The 23249-nt window shown below is 40.6% G+C and overlaps 2 protein-coding genes across 4 annotated transcripts; both read right to left on the bottom strand.

The window, feature by feature from the left end:
• Positions 1-520: 520 nt before the first annotated feature.
• On the bottom strand, positions 521-17109 carry topaz1 (testis and ovary specific TOPAZ 1). Of its 3 annotated transcripts, none has more exons than XM_031586564.2 (20): positions 16753-17108; positions 13355-14932; positions 12908-12966; positions 9979-10082; positions 9502-9560; positions 8826-8869; positions 8596-8651; positions 8124-8210; positions 7798-7861; positions 7029-7180; positions 6773-6865; positions 6154-6269; positions 5504-5573; positions 5130-5301; positions 4630-4730; positions 4305-4470; positions 4022-4174; positions 3643-3846; positions 3284-3467; positions 522-1110 (listed from the first exon to the last, which is right to left on the bottom strand). In XM_031586564.2, exons 2-20 carry the CDS (start codon positions 14887-14889, stop codon positions 900-902), a joined length of 3630 nt encoding a protein of 1209 aa, XP_031442424.1. In that variant the 5' UTR covers positions 14890-14932; positions 16753-17108; the 3' UTR covers positions 522-899. The 3 variants fall into 3 exon arrangements, with proteins under 3 accessions (XP_031442426.1, XP_031442424.1, XP_031442425.1); XM_031586565.2 differs by having other exon boundaries at positions 10006-10082; XM_031586566.2 differs by lacking the exon at positions 7798-7861 and having other exon boundaries at positions 521-1110; positions 8207-8210; positions 16753-17109.
• A 2022-nt stretch (positions 17110-19131) lies between these two features.
• Positions 19132-23132, bottom strand: rpl14 (ribosomal protein L14). Its single transcript, XM_012836049.2, has 6 exons — positions 23024-23132; positions 22082-22183; positions 21534-21628; positions 20347-20446; positions 19662-19715; positions 19132-19228 (listed from the first exon to the last, which is right to left on the bottom strand). Exons 1-6 carry the CDS (start codon positions 23024-23026, stop codon positions 19166-19168), a joined length of 417 nt encoding a protein of 138 aa, XP_012691503.1. The 5' UTR covers positions 23027-23132; the 3' UTR covers positions 19132-19165.
• Between the last annotated feature and the right edge of the window lie 117 nt (positions 23133-23249).

Raw genomic sequence — 23249 nt, 5'->3', positions numbered from 1 at the left:
TGATATTCAATTAAGTACTGACAAACGCTATAGCCCTAACACCACCAACAAAGTAATATTTCACCCGACTTTGGTATCCCCACAGTGGATTTGTAGTTTCACAGACTGGTCAGGTCTAATGAGGTAAAAGTGGAAAGCTAGTTTAAGGTGCTTTGTATTGCACATGTTACTTGCCAAGGATTTGTCAATGATGTGGTTATTATTGAAGAAACTTTGTGGCAACACTTTCGTGTGGCAACACTTCCGTGTGTGGCTACCTAGTGAAGAACAGTGGCGTGGAGATGGCACATTGACGTGACGGTTTGTGTAGCTGTAGCTTTGTATATATTCCGAAGCTCATACTACATAACATTACTCAAGTTCATTCTTTAACCTTGTGCATGGCAGACATGGGAGTAGATGAGGAAAGGCAGGAAAGGTCAATACTTTGTGCTCTAATAAAATGCTGATAAAGATCAGATCATCCAACAAATTCTGTTTATTTATTAGTTACTTGGCCCAAACACAAAACACAAAATAGGGCTGATTGGACCAGATTCTGGTGCTCTTAACATATCTTCACCTCCAGGATTTTGGCTGGCATCTTAATAACTTTTGGTGTAAAAAAAAACAAACATTGATACAACTGGATAATAAACAAAGATAACCATTGTTATAATAATTATTAACAGACTCTGCAAAATAAAATGAAATATTATAAAGATATAACTCAAGAACAGCAGTTAATAAACAATACAACTTAATCTCAGTAAAACAATAAAAGCAATTAAAAAACAGCAAGCTAAAACAAAAATTGCTCTTACAATAACAAAAGAAACACCAATTATATACATTTGAGCATGTCACCTTGAAGTGCATGATGTTGTGTGAAGTATGTACATGCATGTCTGACTGCGCGCTCACACCGACCACAGCTTATGGGCCCAACTATGATTGCAGAGGAGCCAGTTGTGGGCGGAGCCAGGCTCGATGGTGTACACCTGCTCTTGCTTTGGATTGGCCACGGTGTAGCTCAGTCGCAGTTTGGGGTTGGGGAGCTGGGCCGACGAGAGCAGGCGACAGCCGGCCGACAAATACTCACTCTCAAGGACCGCACCATTTTCTGAAGCCCTACACACACACAAAAGCAGATGAACAACTTTTACCATTGCATCCGTCCTGCCAATGAGGTGAAGTTTTCTTGGACTGCTCTCATTAGGAGGCCTTCTCAAACGACACATTGATGCTTATCAGCCTCAGTAGATTCCCCACTTACACACACACACACACAAATAGAATTGGCATACAGCAGGGGCGGATCTATGGGGGTGGCAGCTGCCACCTGTTACAGGGCGTGCCACCCGAATCCCCAATCCTCCATACACCTAAAACAGTCAATCTAAACGTAATTGTTACCTTATTGACTAAACTGCAACCAACTCCAAAATAAGACGAGACAAATAAACACAACCATGTGGATACTGTGAGAGCAGCCAATAGCATGTGCTAGAGGTAGGTGTATTTTACTTTATATTTTTGTAGTAACCTAATATACTAATGCTGCCTCGCCGTGTCCCCTCATACGCCTTTCTACCCTGTGTGTGTGTGTGTGTGTGTGTGTGTGTGTGACGGCCTTAATCCTGGCCCCCGTGTCTTGGAATGATGGCAGTTTGTGATGTACAGTTAATGGGGAGAGGCGTATTGTGGGAATAATCAGGGAATTTGATTTTTAATATAGGGTGGAGGCAAGTGGGGTGAGGGGAGAAGATGCTTAAGATTCTAGTCAGTTGTGGGACAGAGAGAGCCCATGAGTTGGCCGTTACAGTTATGCAAAAACCTCCAACAGCCTTAGCAAGATCCTGAGGTTTTATTGGTTTTGGGGAGAGTTAGTAAACCTCCATGTCTTCATCTCTGGGGAAAGTCTAAAATCACTACACATTCATATAAACTCCTCAAAAAAAGTTCGGAAACGGTTATTTTGGTCGATTATTCCTCCCCTTTAAATAATACCAATTGGGTATTGTATTATATCGTTGGAAAGCCTGATTAGTCACCTTTAACCAACGAGGTACAACTTGTAAGGGTCGTGCTATCGTGGAATTAAGCAAGTTAAATAAAAAATTTTAATCGTGGGGAAATAATAAATTTTACACTAAAAGTATCTAATATTGTGTTGGTCATCATTATTACGATTTGTTGGGAAAAAAAGGCAGGATCATCACAGAGTACCTCCAGAATTTGGGAGGGGAGAGGATGGAATGGCCTGCCGTGAGTCTAGACCTCAACCCAATTGAATACTTGTGGGATCATCTTGGGCGTGCTGTACGTGCCAGAGTGAACAACGCAACCATGTTGACTGACTTGCGACAAATCCTGGTTGAGGAATGGGATGCCATCCCACAGCAGTGTGTGACCAGGCTGGTGACCAGCATGAGGTGGAGGTGCCAAGCTGTTGTGGCTGCGTATGGATCTTCCACACGCTACTGAGGTCCCTGACAGTGTAAAATGAATAAAGTGTAAAAATGGCCAATATGTGTTGTTTTTTCCTTATTACTGTGGGAGAGTGCAATCATCCAATCCACCAAGCAACTCAAAACGAGAGTGAATACCAACAGAAAAATATTGCAGGCGATTTTGGCAAAATATTTTGGGTCGCTACCCACACAGCTGTGTTGCTCATTCCACGAATGCACGATCCTTACAAGTTGTACCTCGTTGTAAAGTTGACTAATCAGGCTTTCTAACGATATACAATACCAATTGGTATTTTTAAAGGGGAGGAATAATCGACCGAAATAACGTTTGCAAACTTTTTTTGAGGAGTTTATATTCAATACCATATGAAATATGTGAATCAGAAGCACACAACTCGTTGCCAATGGCAGCGTCATTATAAAACAATACTTGAGCACCAAACATTGCGGAGGCTCATTCAAATCAATGGAACATTGTGCAACATTCTGAGAAGCCATATAATACATTATATAAAATTGCTGTACATAAGGTCAAATATTGTAATAGGAATTTTGGTTTGGATCTGTTGCCCCTAACATAATAGTAAATCTGCCAAATGTCACATGCCAAAGTGCAGGGGGGTGTGTGTACAAAAGGCAACTTCTCTGCCACTCCTTTGCCACCCCGGGAAAAATAAATCCTGATCCAGCACTGGCAAACAGCAACAACTGACATCACCATCATCTGTCAGTCAAGGCAAACTACTGTCCCACCATGTACAGTGTGTGCTGTACACATCTGTGCATAAAGCGCTCTTGCTAGGTAGAATATGGCCCCCTGCACAACTCACCTCTTCAGGAGAACCACTGGAGCTTGACTGATGTCTGGGGTCTGGGTCGAGTCGGGCATGTTGCGGCTGATGAACATCTCGAGACACACGGCCATCTCCACCTCATTCAGGGAGCTGGGCAACTCCAGCACCAGGGAGCCAAGCACCACCTCCACCAGGGGGTAATAACCCTGTTCATGGGCACCTGCACACATTGCATATCAACAAGCTGCAATGAGTTTCTTCCAAAAAAAGTTTAAGTTTTGCAAATACTGGTGGCTGGTGAGAGTAGTAACAGAAGAGGTAATCATATTTAAACGTACACACATATATCGATTCTGTGAAATAGAATGTAAATGTGTTTCATGATTTTAGCCTACGTTGGAAAAGTACTCGAGCGCGGTTCCAATGGTTCCGCTTGCCGAGGTCACAGATGAGACTCTGGACCAGCACCAGCTCTGCAGGCAGCCCACTGCCCAGCATGACCTCCAGCGTATCCGCAGCAACCAGTAAAGCATGCCGTTTCAAGCACGACCTCAGAAGGGAGTTGAACAGGCCCGTGTATTCACGCACCTCGGCAGAATCTGTCACACACACACACACAGACACACCAAAACAGGTGAAGCACAATAATGTCTTCACATTTCCTCAGACTAATAAAGCGAAGTCAATCAGTATGGTGTGGAGGACGGCCATAGGCATGATTAATGATGAAGGCTGCATTCTTGTAGATGTTTCAGTGAATCATCATCATCTCACCAACTGGTGGCTGGAGCCCAGGAAGGTGTGTGAGGAGCTCCAGCGCATCCCTGTGAGAGGTGCACTGGGCCAGCCGCGTCTGGACAGACACACGATGCGCCACATCCGCACGCTCGCAAGGCCACCTGCTGCAGCTCACAAACCAATTGTTGTCTACAACCCCCCACACAAACACACACAAACACACACAGAGAGATGCACTTGAAGTTGTTTTTTATGAAATAAAATAAAATGCTGCTTTTAAGTGTGTGTGTGTGTGCGCGCTTTGGCATCGCCATGTTACCTCTAAGGACATTCAGGGCTCCCTCCACACTCCCAGTGTGCAGGTGAAGTTCTGTTGCCATGGTGATGAGGCAGCAACGTGAGGTGTCCTCCTCACCACCAAAAACCCCCTTCATCACAGAGTAACATGACTGTTGCTCAGACAGTATCTCTACAATCTTCTGTCCCTGAAAAACACACCCAAAGTTTGGACACCCAAATGGATCACTCACTCTGACAGGCCTTTACTTCTTACATTTAAATCAGTAAGAAAATTCTCTATTTTCAGCTCTAGATGTCTAATACATCTGAGTCTGTGGCATTGTAGAGTGGACAGAAACTGATACCTTGCTCCATTGCTGTTTCTTGTAATAGTGGTTCAGCATGGAGATTCCAATCCTGCCCAAAAAGGTTCGGGCCACTCCTTCATCTGATACCTGACTGGACACTGTACACACACACACACACACACACACACACACACACACACACACACACACACACACACACACACACACACACACACAGCAAACACAGAGGGAGATGACTAAAGTAGATTTGTAACAACATACATGAATGTAGCCTAAAAACAATACAACACTTAATCATGGCTCTAAGTTAGGATATTAGTCTGTGACCAGACCACAACCATGACATTGTTGGCATTCATATCATTCACTACCACAGCACACAAAGGTATGTGCAATGAATGGTCATTACAAAATGGAAGTGTGCATTAAGGTGTCTGACAGCACTGAATGGAAATGCTATGAGATTGTTGTGCGCTTCAGACCGCACTAAGACCAAGCAGTGCTTCCACATGTCTACAGTGCCAGGCAACCTGTACCTGCTTCAGCGAAGCAGCTGTAGGGGAGTGTGTGTGACTGAGAAGGCTCCCCCAGCAGTGCGCTGGCCACACACACACAGATCTTCAGCAGGTGGCTGGGGGTGCAGGGACTGGCACACATATGCAGGAACACAGCGGCCATCTGTCTCCAGTCCTCCTGCTTCTTATACAGCTACACACACACACACACACACACACACACACACACAGGGACGAAGGGGTTCAATGATCATCTCTACCTCCAAAAGTACTACTGTTATCCAAAGAGACTTAGAAAGCATTATTTAAGTTCAATCTAAGGTCAAACAATAACATAATTGGGTATCTTTATGGGTGAATAGACTTCTATGATCACATTTTTGAGTGAAACTGACCTCTAGATCGATAAAGGCATGTGCTATGTTAACCACCTCAGAGGGATTTTCACAGATGTTAGCCAGCGCCCTAGACAAAAAAAAAGAAACAGGCCTATGTAAACACAAGCAGAAAAAAAAATGACAAAATGAGATGACCTTGGCTTTTGGTAATCAGAAGTAGATGCACCAACCGATCGACCAATAAGTCTCAGATATATCCGATTCTGGGCCGGTTAAACATGTTAGATAAAGTGAGATATACTGCAATTGATTTTCTGTTGGATTTTATATGTACATTAAAAGCTCTGTCCAGTCACCTGGTGCAGCTTTGGAAATGTAAAAGTTATTTAAAAATCAATGTTTTATTATGAATGTACAATTGAATTTTCCATCATAGAAATGTTGTTTGTGTATGCTGTCAATTAAAGTCCCTAGAAAGAAAGAAATTCGGAATCGGTAGGTCAGACGTAAAAATCAGAAATGGCTGCACAGCTCTTATCAGAAGTTTTGACAGTTTTACTCTGCTTGACTGTGTCAACCAATCACAAATCTTCCAATGTGATTCCTAAGAAAAATCCATCGTTACTCTGAGCAAGACAAAATACTGTAGAGCAATGTTTCAAAGCAAACACTAATATAGATCATATAGGTCTGCATATATGCATCACCTGCATTTGACAGCGACGAAAAGGTCCATCTGTGTTTTGGGGGCGTTCAAAAACACCAGACACTTCTGCAACCTCTCACACTGATCCAAAGAGAACACACAGCCGGCCTCAACCACCTACACACACACAAACAAACAAACACACAAACAAACAAATACAAAACTGCATTATTCCAAACACAGCTAATAACAAACATAAGCATCCAAGTTTGAACCATACTGAAGGCTTTGTCTGAATGTGAGAGTAAATGATGAGTGTTTATATGTGTGTGCCTACACTATTCTATACCAAGCTCTTGACCCAGGATAAACATCAGCTGAGGGTTGGTACAACAGGGTCGATGGCCTAAGAGAAGAGTAGGCCGGTGCTATGACTATGCTATGCTATGCCATGACTGCCTGGGTTAAGGGTAGGTTCATGTTTTGTGAGTCATGTTTAACCCTGGTTGCGTGAGGGAAATGCTCATCCCCGTAGAGTTATTAGATAGCTGATGCAATGGGTCTCACAACAATATAAAACAAAAAGCTAGAAAATACATAGAGCAGTAGAACATTCAAACTAGAGATGAGGAGAATTAGATGTAGGTATGTGCGTGTGATTTGTAACGGTGTGTGTTCACCTTGGAAATCATGAATACGAGCTGGGGAACCGTATTATGGAGCATCCTGTCGCAAGCATGCTCGAAAACAGCTAACACACAGTCAGATGGGGGCTGTTGAGGAGGGGAAAGAAATTCAAAAGTTCAAAGAAAACTCAGCAAGGGGAAGTTACTTGACATAAAAAATGGACAGGCCCAATCCCAGTTCCACACACAAACCCGTATATTGTGTTTGATAGATAGATAGATGGATAGATCCATAGTTCCACACACAAACCCGTATATTGTGTTTGAGCAGCAGGTTGAGGACATGGAGGGTTTCAGAGAGGAAGGACAGTCTGAGGAGCGCCGCCAGCAGTCCAGTCACCACCTGAACATTGAAACACACGCCAGGGGAACACATCTCATAGTAGCCTGCAAACAGGTCGACTGGGGAAGAGAGAGAGAAAGGGGGAAAACAAATTACATTTACAACATTACTATGCAGGCACCTGACATGTCATTCACCTGACTGCCATGGGGAAATAAAATTTAATTAATAAATAACTAAATAAAAAATGTATTTTATTAAGCCCAGTTGTACTACCCTGTAGATTTCCAAGAACAGCCAAAGTTTGGCTTTGTGGACATTTACGGGGAGCCACAGAGTTGTATGGAACTCCTCTAGTTGAAATGCACACGTTGTTTGTTTGCAGTGAACAATGACTGTCTACTACACAGCAAACATCAGTCAAGTTCAGTCACCTCACGCACTGTTAGCTCAATTTCTCTTCCCAACACACCTTTGCCTGTGTGTGGAGTACAATTATGGTAACAAAAGGTCCAGCAGCTGGCAAAATAGAGGGAGATTAAGTAACGGTCAGCAGTGAATCGTGGTCATGTTGCCAATTTAGTATTTTGTTTCCAACCAAGGGACGACTTCTTCAATGTAATAAATTGTAGGGTTTCCATGAACGTAAACAAAGTGTGCTGTTGCATACGCGCATGTGTATGTTTGCTGTGTCAGAGACAATGAATGTATGTGTGTGTGCATGTGACAGTCTCACCAGCACGTTTGACATGCACCGGGTTGTTAGACTGTGTAAACCTCTGCACCGTGACCATGCAGAACTGCAGAAAGGAAGACACACACACACACACACACACATCAGACATGCCTCAGACCAAATACACTAATCCACTGGCTTACCCATGTCTACACATCTGTGGTATTAATGTTAACTGAATACCACCTCTCCTCTAATCTTTTAAAATGGCTGACATGGTAGTTTTGGCTTTTGGCCACTATACGTTATTTCATATCTCTCATTATTGATAATTATGTATCAAAGCTGACCCATAAGTACAATTAAAGGCTGGAATTGCATAATACCTTTTCATCCCCACTTCTGGGCACGTGCAGAAAACTGCAGTTCTTCCTCAAACAGGGGTGATTCTCACTGAAGTAATACTTACAGTACTGGGGACAAGTGCGAGAGAAAGACCAAAGCACAAGAGTGAAAACACTGTTACTACTTCAACACTTGTGTGAGGCAGTGGAGTGAATGGAATCAACTTCAAGTGGTATTAGATCTTATTTCTGGTCGTTGTTGTTTTTAACAGAGATATCTTTACATTTTAGAGAAAAAGCTGGATTCCAGATAACAGCTTAGTAATGTCAACATCTGAATCTAAGCAGACTGAATGCTACTGGGGCACTGCCCTCCGTGCCACAAAAGCAAGAAAGCTTCCTGTAGTGTCTTTGTTTCTCCTTTAATCTTGACCTATTTTTTTGTGATATACACGTCTATTGCCATGACCAAAATAATGATGTGGGTGAGAGAGAGAGTGAGTAGGAGACTTACAGTGTCATAGAATGCAGGTCTAGATGGGCCTCCATTCTTCAAAAGTGTGAAGTTGTCTTTGAATCAAGAATATAATGCATACACATAACTTAATTAATATTAATATTGTATGTTTATACCTGTTTTGCAAGGTTTCACTGCAAGAGCAATAACCTGTTCTACATGTGTATGTCTGAGTGTATACCTATGCTTTTCTATGATTGTGCCCCGACCAATGAAACAATTCGTACCTGTGTTGCATGTGTTCTGTTTCGGGTTTGAGGGCAGATTCCTCCTAGTTAAAGCAAAGATATGAAACAGGTCAAAAGTAGCCCAAACCTGTTATCTCTACAGGAGTATTAAGTGCTCACAAACAGACCCCTGACTGGTGTGGTTGCTGTATGTCACTGCTCCATAACACGTCCTAAACAGAATACATCAGATTGAACCTACCAATGGCTACCACATTATTCCTTCATCTTGGGGCTGGCATAGGTCAACATGGTAATGGTGCTGTGGCAAAGCTAATGTGATCAATCTATGCACTCGGACATCAACATGCTAATAGGAGGAATGAGATAACATCACTGGTTTTGTTTGCCAGCCCTCTTAATCATTATAAGGACATGCACTAGTCACTGGCACTGCAGCCAGCAGGGATGGTGTTCAAACTTGATTCTTCAAACTTTGTATAAAGGCTGTCATTATGTCACTAAGTGAATCCATAGTAACTTGCAAATGTCTCATTCCTCAATCTGCAATACACGTGTTCATACATTTTTTTTTTAAGTTAACACACACAAAACAAAAAAGTTCAACATACAGTGCTACTGTACGATCACATTAACAAAGTTTTAGTGTGGGAGGTCACTGAAACAAAGCCTCTTCATGAAGTATTACATGCCGGCGTCCAACAAGGTCACTTACCCTGTGTTCCAGCCTGAGTTCCAATCCTTGCCGTTACCATCACCATCAGTCCCATTCTCCTAACACACACAGGAACAGGTGAGTGAGCGAGTGAAACTGAACCCTTCCTTGAAAACACCCCATGTTTACATAAAACCAAAGCGATGTACCAACTTTGCCACAACCGTGTAAGTGTAACAGTATAGTGCAGAGATATGACTCCAAATCCTATTGTTTTATTTATTGTTAAGTGAGCCCATCTGGTTGAAGTAAAAGGTAATCCATTCTTCTCTTCTACAGCACTATTTCTGAGTGCAAGTTGCAAAGGCTGACATGAATAAGCATATGTAAAGAAAACATTAAGACTGCTTCCTACAAAATGCATTTCATCCTCATGCACAAAACTATTCATCTCTCAATTCATTAATCTAGTGACATTTTCTTTCTCCATTCTTCATGGTGTGTTGTAAATGCTAGATAGGTATTCACATAATGTACCTCCAGCAAAACAAACATGTCCCCAACCTGAGTCCAACTGCTGCTAGGTAAAAATGGCACCCTTCTTGTCATCTGGTTATTAGGGGTGCAATCCAGGGCCTTCTCTAAAACACAAATACATCATTCATCAACTTCCAACATATAACTCATACCACATCTAAATTTGTTCAATAATATACATTTATATACTGAAATTCTAAACCTAAAAGCAATAGCTCAGACGATGTTTTGTTATAACTGATAATATATTACTCACTTACATGTCTGGTGCACAAACGTTTGATACAGACCAAGGTTATTATAGTTTTGCATTTTTCACTAGTTTTAATTTTTTTTTCGTTTTGACTTTTTGTTTTCAATTTCAGTTTAGTTTGAATTAGTTTTTAAAGCGGGTTTGCTAGTTTAGTTTCTATTTTTTGAAAAAAAAGGGAAGCTTAATTTGTTTTGCTTGCAAAACAAAATGCTCAAAATGAATAGAAGATACAAGCTATAATAAATAATATGTAATAAAAACTCACCAAACATACCATTTAAAAAAAATATTCACTTAGGACAGATGAACAGCCATCCACAAAAGACAACTATGAAAGATCTGTGTCAGACGTGTGTCAGTCAGAATTTGCGCATGTCCTGTTCAAACAGACAGGAGACAGCGAGACGGTGAGGCAGCGACGAGCTGTGCCTCATCTCAGATTGCGCAATCCCTCACAAACTGGGTTGAGCGCATGCGTAGAACCTATTTAGTTTTGCTGATCTGACGTAAAGCCGCAGTGAAAAAGCACGGAGAGGAGGCAAACAGTACCTCTGCTTCAATGAAGGGAGCATGCGAGAGCCCACCGGTCGGGTTTATGCTTGTTCTGCCGTTACTCTTCTTATATTTGACCTTGACTACGAAAATGGAAGATTCTATAGCTAAGCTAAAACATTTCTCATAACTGGACTTTCAATCAAAACGTGAATTGATCAATAATGAGAGACCAATGCCGTAGCTAAAAGGTATGCTTCAAACGACGGGACAGAAGATAACTCGATCGACTTCTCACAACCAAAGCCAAATTGCTTTGAAAATATTATGAACCTCAAGAATAGATTTTGGTTTTGGACGTACAGCGGAGACCCTCAGGGGGCCTGTGCAACTTCGTAAGAGTTCATATTCACGAGTGCATAATCACACATATTAACAGGAGTTCATCACACGCTAGCAGCTGCCAACTGTATGTATTGTAGCCACTTTACCAGACTATGTGTGTGTAAAGAATGCTGATATGAAAAACAACCAGTAGTCAAAGTGCAAGCTGCCAATTGAATGGTGATTTAAGCTACTGTATTGGGTTTATATATTTGTAAATCTGACTCTGAAGTGACTCACCAGATACGAACCTCACCGCACGTTACTGTTCCAAGTAACCCCAAATAGGACTCTGTCGCTTTCTCCTGATTTTTGCCGCCATGAAACCAGGTGCGGGGCGTGTACTAAAAGTGGTACGGCGGAAGATAGACTATAAGTATGTATGAAATAAATTGAATATGAAATACATCGACAAGACGAAAGACGAAAACTAAGGGCATTTTCTCTATAATTCTATTTTATTTTAGTTAGTTTTATAAAGACACAATACAGTTTCAGTTAGTTATCGTTTTTTTATAAAGCCTCGTTTTTATTTTTATTTCAGTTAACGAAAAAAAAAAAAAACACACCTCGTTTTCGTTTTTTCGTTAACGATAATAACCTTGATACAGACTCAAAGTCTGTTAGTCTGAGCATATACAGTCCTGGTCAAAATTACTACAGAATATCTTCAGAAATATATGCAAATTAACCTATTTTGCACACCAGAATATTGTAATACTTATCATTTAATGAATGGTTACTGAACAAATGAAAAAAAAAAACGTGCATGATATTAAAACAATACTTAAAAAATATATATATATTTATCAGAGGCTTGGATAGAATTATTGGCACCCTTCACTAATATTTTTTTTGCAGAAGGTTTCTTGCACCCATGTGCTGGGGGTTTCTGCAACTCTTCCACTGCTATGCCCTTTTAAGTTTGCAGATTTCAGCTCTCTTTTTGCGATTGTCTTGTAGCTTGTGGAATTATGTTTTTTGATAATAGCATTTCTGATGCCCTCAGACAGCTCTCTTGCCTTCGCCATTGAGAGAAAAAAAACTGGAAACAATTCATTGGTTAATACCGGTCATGTGTTTTTTAAGTTCCTCAAAACAATTTGTTTTGAGGAACTCATTTAAATTCATCAAAAGGGTGCAAATATTTGTGTCATTTTATGTATTTTTTCCCACTACATTTTGTTTATGTCATTTTATAAAATACCCTGATTATACAAAATTGGTTCATTTGCATTTATCTAAGATTTAGAATCACTGAGAAATGTCCTTATTTGTTGTAGGAGGAGCTTGACTGTATGGTACAAAGAAAATGTTCATCAAGCCAATCCAACTTGTGGGAAGTATCTGGGGTGAAATTTCAACAAATAAACAACTAGAATGCCCAAGGTCTGCATGGGAATAACTGCTGCAAATGGAGGAATCTTCAATGACAACTAGGTTTCAAGCATGTTATTTCTATATTTCTATAGAACCTATTTGATGGTCATTTTCTGATTCCAAAAATGCAATGTTTTCAGTATTAACACACTTCCATGACTTATTATGAATGTTAGTATATAACAACTGACACAAGTGGAGAGGAGCAACATCTGTGCAACAGGCTGTATGGAAAGCAAAATAAAATCAGTGTTCATCTATATTTCTGGATGACTTAGCCTAAACACGTTTATCACACAGGAGGAACATACAATATATATATATATATATATATATATATATATATATATATGATTATATGATGATGATACAACACCCCTCTAATGTGGTGCACAAACAGGTGGAATGATTGAGACCTACCCCCACACTGAAGATTAGTTTTCTTCACCTCTGCCTTGTCAGTTGGCTCTTTTAAACATCTAAACACAAAACAAGGTCATTTACAATCAAATCAAAACTCAGAGTATACTTGTATATTTGGAGTGGGGAAGCTCTAACGGTGCAAACCCATGACAGCGACGCGATACGCTTCCATCGCTTTGAGTGGGCGTGTTGTAGCGTGTGGAAATATCTTCTTCAAACCGTCAGAGACGACACCAAACAATCTGATTGGCCGCTGCCGGGAAAAATCGCTCCTCATTTGCTTCAACTATTCAACTTTTTCCAACTTTTATCGGTCGCGTCGCCCCAAAACGGTGGTCTACGTCACAATGGATTGGCTCCAGTTGAAATGCATGGGATTTAGAATATCGTGTCGCTCGTAACGGTGTCATGGGTTTGCACCGTAACAGACATACATACACATACCTTTCGGTGTCAGAGAGTATCGTTTTTTTGGTGCAGTTGGCTGGCTTAGAGGAGTTTTCTATAGTCCGTGTCTGGACTGGTTTGTCCCTTCTCTCAGTCATGGACCCATAGAGATCTGGGTCATCATCTATCACATCCAACACGATTGCATCCTGCTCATGTACTTGGAGATCATTCGTGGTGTTGTCAGAGGCACCAGCAGAAGGAGAATGGCTTGGTGAACACAAGGGATCCGGCCTCTCGCACATTACTTCACCACTGTCAAAAATGTCTTCATCAACGTCATCAACCTCTTCGTCATCTTCACTGTCCTTGTCTCTCTGGCACTTTTCTGTAGAAAGGTCATCCTCACTGGAGGTGGTGGACTGAGTGTCAAAAGCCGCTCTTCCACCACTCCTCCACGACTGACCATGGGGAGGACCCTGGCCATGTCCCGGAGCTGAAGACAGAGTTTCTAGCTCTGTTGGTATGGGCTTGTTGGGGATCCTTTTGAGCCACAGAGTGTGTGCGCTTTCTGACACTTCACTCCCACTCGCTGATCCAGACAGGGCGACGTCATGGTAAGTTTGGTGAAATATTAGAGGCTTGCAGGTTAGGGGCTTGCCCCGGGTAGCTGATGGTACCACCTCACTCTCTTCCTTCAGAGATGGGAAAACAACTTGCTCACTTCCCACTTCCCTTTTAGTCATACTCTCAGGGACCTCTCCATTTTGCCTTGATTCCTGAGAGCAGCTCACGTGAAGTTTCCCTAGAGATTCAGAGGCATCTCCAGCTGAGCTCCACCGTGGTGACATCACAAAGGGTGGTGGATCGTTCCGGTGAAATGGCCAGGTTATGTACGTGCGTGAGCATAGGTAACGATTTCTCCTCACAAATACCTGTGTCCTCTGGCAGGTATTGACCTCAGATGGTACAAACAAATTGTCTTTGTCATCAGTAGTAACGTTAAATAACTCATCTGCAATTTGTCTCTTTCTTTTTCTTGAAATATCATCCTGCCGTTTGTTATTGTTTGATTTCTTGGCCTGCCATTTGGTGGTCGGCTCAGCTTCAACTGCTGCTGGAAAGGAAGACCCTGTGCCACAAGTGGACGAGCTGAGAGGGCCGTGCTCCGATTGGCAGAAACTGCTTGTTCTGACGTTCCCATCTTCAAGGAGCTCCTGGCACATGAGCGCTAAGATTTGCCTCTTGAAGCAGTGCACACCGCTCCTCTGCCTGACGGGGAAAAGGGCCGGAGGGAGATAGCAGGAAAAGTGATGTGAAACCTCAAACACTCGCCCTATGTCACACAGATTCACCTTAGGATACCTACTCAACCAGATCACCAGTTTTCCGTGCTTGTACTCAGATTTAGCGGACAGCTGGTCGTCCTGCTCCTTCAGACAGACGCTGCTTACTTTGGGCACCCTGCGGCGGGCCAGCTTCCTTCTCACAGGTGGGGTGTACTTAACGACACCACACAAAGCGCAGCAGACTTTTCTGAGATCTCTTGGTTTTCGTCTCCTCCTCAAACGCCGTGACGAGGCCGATCTCATGGAAGGTGGCTGGCAAAGCCTTGTTTCTGGGTCACATTAGTATCTGCAAAAAGAGAGAGGCACCTTCAGCTATCCTTCAGTTTCTCTACTTTACCAGAGTTACCCATCAGTTATCTCCAAATGATCAGTGGTGATGGTTTGATCTTTGGCCAGATTAAATAACATGACATAGCCACCTCTTATTAGCATTAGCTTATTCAATTCAGCTACTTAAATAAATGTACTACTCTGGAATTTCATTCCACTCAAAACACTGAAATAACTGAACTGAATAACTGAATTATTCACACTTAAGAAAATGTATTCCACAGAAGGTACAACATTCAGTTTTATAAACACTATCTTTTCCATGACCGTGTCAGGCTGTGGCTACATGATGATGTACACACACACACACACACTTTCTTTGCTGTTGCGTCTATCACTCCTACAACATGGAATACACAAGTGTCAACTCTCTATGTAGTCTCTATGAAGTTCAAAATTCACAAATTAATGTCACATGATTCACAAATGTATTTCCTGATTCACATATAAATGTCACACCTTTCACAAATGTAAACATTGCTATACATATTTAAAGACTAATGAACGTGCATTTACAAACTGCTCACCATGTGAACATCCCTGCATCTATTCATGGATTTTTTTTTAACTTTCCTGACGCGGCTTGATTCACAAATACATATGTTTTTCAAAAGGACCTTCTCTGCAGACTATAAAATGATTCTTACAATTCCAGCCCCATCACATGAACTTAAGTTTAAGGGTAAGACTGAATATGACCACTTTGTATCTGCACAGTGTCCAGTTATGTGGACTACTACACCACAATGGATACAACATATGCATACAACTGATTACACAACGTGTGGAGTTGGGGTGAGGTCCAAAAGTCTGAGACCTTACAGCTGCTGGGTGACTTTGCTTTAACTCAATTATTTCATTATTTGAGCTATGTAACAAGTTAAAGTATTCCATCCATCCATCCATTCCAGCAGTTTAAAATGCACTGGAAAATGGGCCGATTTCAGAGTGAAATAAAGGTTTGTATCTACTTTTAACTTTTTTTTTTAAATCCAGCAGACATGCCTTTGAAATGATTGAATGGTGATTTATACTACTGCAGTTTGCCGGCTAATTTTGTTGAACAGAGCTAACATTAAACTAGTTTAACTCCATATAGTGTTATCCTGATGTAAAGCCTGTTTTCAAAATGTCATGTTAGTCCAACTCAATCGCTGAAATTCCCTAAAATTGAAGTCCTGCTATGGGCTAAGACCTTCTCAAGCCATTTCTGGCTAATGTAAATAGTGACTGTTGTCCGTCTATTTTTTGTTTCAGTTACAGGTGGTCTAGTTACACCAAAAACGGATCGGACAGTGAAATTCCCTCATGATGGAACGTAACACTTGCTTTTTAAAACCAGGCCTGTTATGTTGTGCCAGGGAGCATTTTAGGGGGCTTAATTTAGTTGGGCATTCTTGTTATTTTGGACAGAATACCCTTCCTTTACCATGGTTTCTTCCAACTTTTGTCAAGATGTTGAAGTGCAGTACAACGCCAAACGACCCAGACTTTCAGATGATATTTTTTTCAAACCCAATTAATATAATAATTCATGATTAATATATTTGGCAATAATGTCATAAAACCACATTTTAAATCCCTGTACTTATTTTATTCCTCAACTCGTGCTAGCTTCCACTGCCCAATACATACTCGGGCTTGGCTAGCGTTACTTCATACACATTCACCTCTTGAAAGATCAAGTTAAGCTAGTTAGCATATAGACAGAGTAAATACTGGCCTTGCTACTGAGCTAAAAGGTTGGAAATTATTCGTATTGCGTACTCAACTTACACTTAAACATGAGACTTCTTGACTGAAGACCAGTCCCTGCTCTTCCACCTTCTCGCACGATTGTGTGTGGTCTGAAATTGTCTTGAAGGTATGCTTTCTTTTCCTCTGGCGACTTCAATTTCTATGGTGCAGGTTTTCACCTTGCCATGCGTCCTCTGAAGGGTCAACCAATGGCGTCATATCGTCCATTACTAAATTTCAAACGTGCTTCTTTCTCATAATTCTTGGTATTGTTTCCAAATCCACACCAGCGTTTTTTTCTGTGTTTCTGTTTTTCTTTTAAGTGTGAACGTTGTTTCCCCCCCACAGAGTCCGACGCTTTACTATTGTACCAAAATATAATTTAAAAGTCACTTTCTGTAGGAGTAACCTATAAATCCTGGTGACCCCCTAATTTTCCATCCAGATTTTTCCCAATGTACATAGGCTATATGGCCAATAATATGGGCGAAAACTTTTTAAATCTTTAGAATCCTTAAAAATCAAAGAGCTCTTTGGCAGGAGATTGGAAATCATCAATGTGCCTTCATTTAGCTCCCTGAACTTTTTGAATGCATGAACTGGAGACTTTATATCAGCTTTATGAGTTGTGTGTCACTCAAAAAACTCCAAGGCTTGCCTCTACAAATGGGAAACAACCACAGAATACTTATGACCATGTGATATTTCAGTTTTTATTTTTTAATAAATTTGCAAAAATGTCTACATTTCTGTTTTTTTCTGTCAAGATGGGTTGCTGAGTGTACATTAATGCGGAAAAAAATGAACTTGTTCGATTTTTGCAAATGGCTGCAATGAAACAAAGAGTGAAAAATGTAAAGGGGTCTGAATACTTTCCGTACCCACTGTAAATGACTGCACCAAGCATTCACTTCACAATATGGAAGAAGAATCAGGGAAAATAAACATACTTATTTTAGGAGAATGTTATTACCTATATAGAAAATCAGATAAAGACAAAAAAAATGATAAAGTACAAAGCTAAGCCGTACCAGACATAGGTTGTATTAGGGTAATTCTACAGAAACTTCATGAAAATGCTTCTAACATTTAAACTACAACTGCAGCATTACTTACATGGTTGTCTTTACACATCAGTGACATCTTAGTTTTATTATTTATGTATGTATGTTTTAGTTTTTTTTGAGCATTTATTTTGATGGTCCTTCCTATAAGGATGGTTACACCAGTAGCAGTTATCACCAGGGACAATTTTCGTGAAAAAAAATCATGCCCATTAAAGGCATCAAACCACATGTTGTTAATCATAATATACTCACTAAATTATGTCGTTTGATCCATTTGCTCTGTATTTTTCTTTTTTTGCAATTCCCTACAGGTAAAATGCTTTATATGAAATGCAAAAATGTCTGATAATTGCATAGAAACAATGGACCAACTATATGCCCATCTTGAAATATCTTTAGGAAATAGGAAGTCGGGATGTCAGCAGTGTGATTTTTTATTTCAGAATAAGGGATTTCAAGGGACCCCTAATGTCATATTTTTATTTAAAAAATCTACATTTTGTGTTTCTATCATTCAGATGTATTTGGTAGTGATGTATACATCACTGTGTTAACCTAAGATTATTCTTAACCCCCTTAACATGAACACAGGGAAAATAACCTTAGAATTTTTTTATAATTAATTAAAAAGATATTTTGCCTAATTGATGGCTGTACATTAATTGTCACATTTTTCATGGGCGCAACCCACATACTCAGCTCTGCTCCTCATCCCCCAAATGCATGTTCCTTACAAATGTGGCACCATTTAAAAGGGAAATAAACAGGCTTTACAACGGTAAGATTTATTGCCAAGAAGCATTGTTACAACAAAGAAATAATCTACCGAATACAGATTTCCTTACTTTTTGCGCTGTTTGTATGTAATATGAACAATATATGATCAATGTGACTTGAATCCTTCAATGGTATCAGAGTATCACTTGATTTTGCCCTCATTATTCACACTTCTGTCAGGGAACGCCATATCTACACTCCTTTACACCACTGTGTCTACCTTGAAGAGTAGCTCATTACATCACACTGGGTTCTTTTATGCAGACGGTGCCCTCTCCTGTTCCATGATGTGTAAGTGTCTTATGGGGCTTTCCACAGGAACTGATATCCACGTGTGCCCTTTTGTTATTTACTGAAGATAGTTGCAGCAAAAGACAAATTAATTTGGTGCGCCTGAAAATATTCTACTTCAGTTACCATTTACTGGCTGACCAGTAATGTTCATTCAGTCTAAGAGCCCTCAGAGCTACAATACGCATTTTGAATGCTGAAAGTGTGTACCGGTCTCTATATATACACACCATTATGCTGGGAGGAGGAAGAGGGGGGTATAATAGACACTAGAAGACAGAGAATCAATTAAGATTTTTTATTGTTGTTAGAAAAGCTCACTGCTTCTTATTTGCAACCTTCTGAAGCTTCCTGACTTCAACCTTGATGATCTTGTTCCTCTGCAAACACAAAACAGCAGATATGTTAGTATGGACATCAATGCAAGGAGACCCTAAATAAAAACTCAAGGGACAAAGAAATCTACAAAAATGAGGGACTGTTTATGGAGGAACTCCTTTTTAAGCAAAGCAATACAGTATTTAACGAATTCAATGCTTTTTACATTTCAAGTGGCCTGCACTCAAATGGCCTGAAGTTTTGCTCAGCACATTTTTGGAAAAGTAGTTCCAACATTCATTACTGCACAACGTGAAAATACTTTACTTTAAATCTTGGATGTGATTACTCATCTTTTGCATAAAGCTACCAAATCACACAGGCCAAGTAAATGGAAGTCGCAGGTAAACCATCCCCTTAATAACCATCCCTTTAATATATTATATAGTTACTTTGACTAAGAAAAATAAGTCTCAAGTGCTGAGAAGTACAAACCATTTTCTTGGCCTTCATAACCTTGAAACGGTCAAAGTCGGTCATCTTGGCCCTCTGTTGAGACATGAGCAAATGATCAGAAAAAAAAAAACACCTCCTTGAAGCATCCACTCAGATTCTACCAGCCATGTCCAATGTGGACAAATTATGAATGGGGAGATTTAAGAATTGGTACACCATTCAGAACTTTAAAAAAAAGATTGGGCTTTTCAGTTCAAAACAAGCCTTTTGCTCTGGTGAGCAAATTCTTAAAACTCCTCCTATACCTTTAGAGCACAGTATTGTTTCCAAAAGCCATTACTGCCAAGTTTCAAGTTTGCGTGTAATAACCATATTCTACAGGTGAATATCTACAACCTTAATTCAAAAAGTGATATACAAAGCTTGGATGGGGTGGTGAGCCCATAATTTGACTTAGTTCTTACTAAAATGAGTTTTAGATTGGTGACCAGAAAAGCATTTTGCCCTCACTTCATTTTACAGCCAAGTCTTTCCTTCTGCTGACCGGTTATTTCATTGGTTGCTTTGTATAGCACCAGCAAATCTACCAATGCTATTTATAATCTCGTATTGCTCATAAATATGGTAACATGACAACGACACATCAATGCTCCAGTGAAGAGGCCCTAAGTCATCTTGAACGTGTTCCAAAGCAGTAGACAAAAGCAGTCAGTGGGATCGTTACCTTTTGTCTGGCTTCAATCTTCTTAGCCCAGCTGCTCTCCACCCACTTCTTGTCGACCTCTGCTTTTTCCCAGGCACGCCTCACATACTTCTGGCGAGCACTGAAACAAACACAAGAAACCATTACATACTTGAGTACCAAATGGCCAACCTGCACATCCTAAAGCACCTCAGCATGCAGGGTAGGAGTACATTTACATTACTGGTGATCATTATTAATAGGGGTGTAACACCAATGGGTTGTCACTAATATATTACAAAGTGCATCAAACAACTTGGGTGACTTGGTTTGCCTAGAACACATTGCCATTATAGCCTACAGCATTCGCCTATCTTCTTTTCATGCAATTTTATTTACATTGGGCAACTTGTGAATTTTGCCCTGCGACTATCTGCTAGCCGTTCCTTAACTTGTCATGGAGATGGTTTGGGTAATGGAGCCCTATCGACTAGCTTACTGATGATGCTGCTGGAAATCTGAGATCAAAGCATAAACTTCCTGCCTTAACGGAAAAATAATATGAATATTGACGGAACAATCGGGAGACAATAAAATAGCCCCACGGTGTGTTGCAGCTATAATAAATCACGCCTTTGAACGCATGCCCATTCAACTTTTTATACACAAGCCAACGCTAAATAAACACAAATATATACATTTATAAACGTGACAAAAAAGTCCAGCAAGCAATATAAATAGTTCTACATTAGTATGAATAATCAAGATTGCAATCAAAGTTTGTGATGGAGCTAGTCATTGAGAAGTAATTTTCTAGTTTCTTTACAGTTACTGAGGTTAACAGACACAGGTCTATCTCTAGTTAGACACTTCTAATTACATTATGAGGCCGTCAGTAGTGGGAAAAAAAGCAGCTCACTTTGGCACATGGGATTACATTGTTTAGCCGTTATGTAGTCGTCATAGCGTTCTAACTCAATATCGGTCCAATTTCGATCGTTAATTGCCCTCAGTAAAAGTTTGGACCCAAAAAGATGTTATATACAAAAAAAAAGGCACAGGTTGAAAAATCCTTACGTTTCCCCTTAACTGTTCCTTTGGGTGTAAGCAAGAAATCTTTGTTCATTACATTCTAGTCTTGTCATTTCAGGAGTGACAAAAGGGGCAGAGCCTTTGATCTAGAATCTCTCCAGTGGAATAATCTTTCTACTTCTGTCCAGGATGCTCACCTGTGTGCGACTTTGATGACGTAGTCTGTAAGCTGCATGCACTTGAAAGGCATCGATTGCCTCTTCACGCCAGTGCAAGGACCATCCACAAGGGCCTGTCACACAGACACAAACACAGTCACTATCCTTGCTCAAAGACATCATAGGTCAACACATTTCTACTCAGGGCTTTTCACTCAACATAAAAAAGGTCAACAAATATAAAATGAAAATAATTCATAGCATGCGCAAGACATAACAATATGTTAAAGTGAGCTTGCACTGCAACTATGTAGAATTCATCCAATTACAATTTGCCAGTTTTGGACAGGGAGGTGTGTACTGGTAATGCTCCTCATCATATGTTGAAGGTACATAACCACAAGCTTAATGCAAACTACATGAAGGAATAATAAGTGGCCACCACAAAATGAGCAACTAATGGAATTCCATTCAGAACTGATATCCACAATATTAAAATTGTTGTTCGTTTCAACATATATTGACATATGTCTATATTGTCAACATCCATTCAATTCCATCCTTACATGAGCAGTCACTTTACTTACCCTGTTCTGGTCAATGACATCGACGATTGCCACCAGTTTACCCTCATGGGGCCCGAAGGCAACGTAGGCGACGCGGCCGATCTCAACGTAGCGCTTGAACACCTGGAAGATGCAATCTGGAGTCAGACATGGTAAGAGCCAAAGTAACACTGGCCCTTAACTACACGGCATGCCGGAGGGCTGGCGGATCAGTCAGCGGATGTGGTAAGGTTGTATGTCAACGTGAGAAACATTGCCATTATCAAATTATGTTTTCTTCACAACGTGAACAATTACATGGTCTTTTAACTATCCCTTTGCCATCTCACAAGGGCATGAAGTCAACACAATATTAGCATAGCACAGTTAATTCACAACTTTGATCACGATCTTGGCATGCAGTTACAATTGCACCGATAATAACTATACCAGGTCCTCCCATCAACCACATACGCACGCACACCGAGACAATACTTCAGCATTGAGTTCACGTTAAGTTTGAGAATAGCCTGTTCCACATTAGCTAACGTTAGCTTGGATGCTAGTTGGCTAATGCTAAAAATCAACCACTTTCTATTGAAGAGCTACCTCAACTTTAGATCACAAAAACGTTGCCCTAAGCGGCCATTACATTTTTATGTCTCGATTCGCTTTTGTGAGTAACGTTAACTGAGTCGAGTCTACCATGACAGGACACCGCACAGCAACACAGTGATTAGCTTGCTAGTAAACCGAATGGCTAGCTGGTTCCACGACCACGTTTCGGGGAAGCATTCAGCACGTCAACTACTCCCAAAACTTTCAACAAATAAACTAGAGATTATTCGGTAATTCTAGCACCAAGTGTAAAATTCCGTCAGTTTACGGTCATATACATCAGGTGTATGATGTGTAGAAAGCAATTATCTTATAGATTTCAAGTAAAACAACATATATTTTCGCCGTGAAACGTCGAATGCCTACCATGTCTGCAGTCCGAGATCAGAAAGAAAGAGGCCACTTCCGTTTAGCGTTGATACTCCTTCCGCCTTCAAAATGAGCGTGCGCAGTCAGCGACAAAGTCCTGAACGAAGGATGAAGGACCTTCTGCACAACTGCAATTCATTGATGAAGTGTGGCGTGTAATATTAATCACATTTTTAGATATCGGTTTCAGCGTTGGCCCATATTTTGACTACACGGGCTAATC

The sequence above is a fragment of the Clupea harengus genome, chromosome 19, assembly GCF_900700415.2.
Source record: "Clupea harengus chromosome 19, Ch_v2.0.2, whole genome shotgun sequence".
In the NCBI taxonomy this organism is placed as follows: domain Eukaryota; kingdom Metazoa; phylum Chordata; class Actinopteri; order Clupeiformes; family Clupeidae; genus Clupea; species Clupea harengus.
The sequence above is the reverse complement of the archived record's forward strand: the minus strand, read 5'-3'. Positions and strand labels throughout refer to the sequence as shown.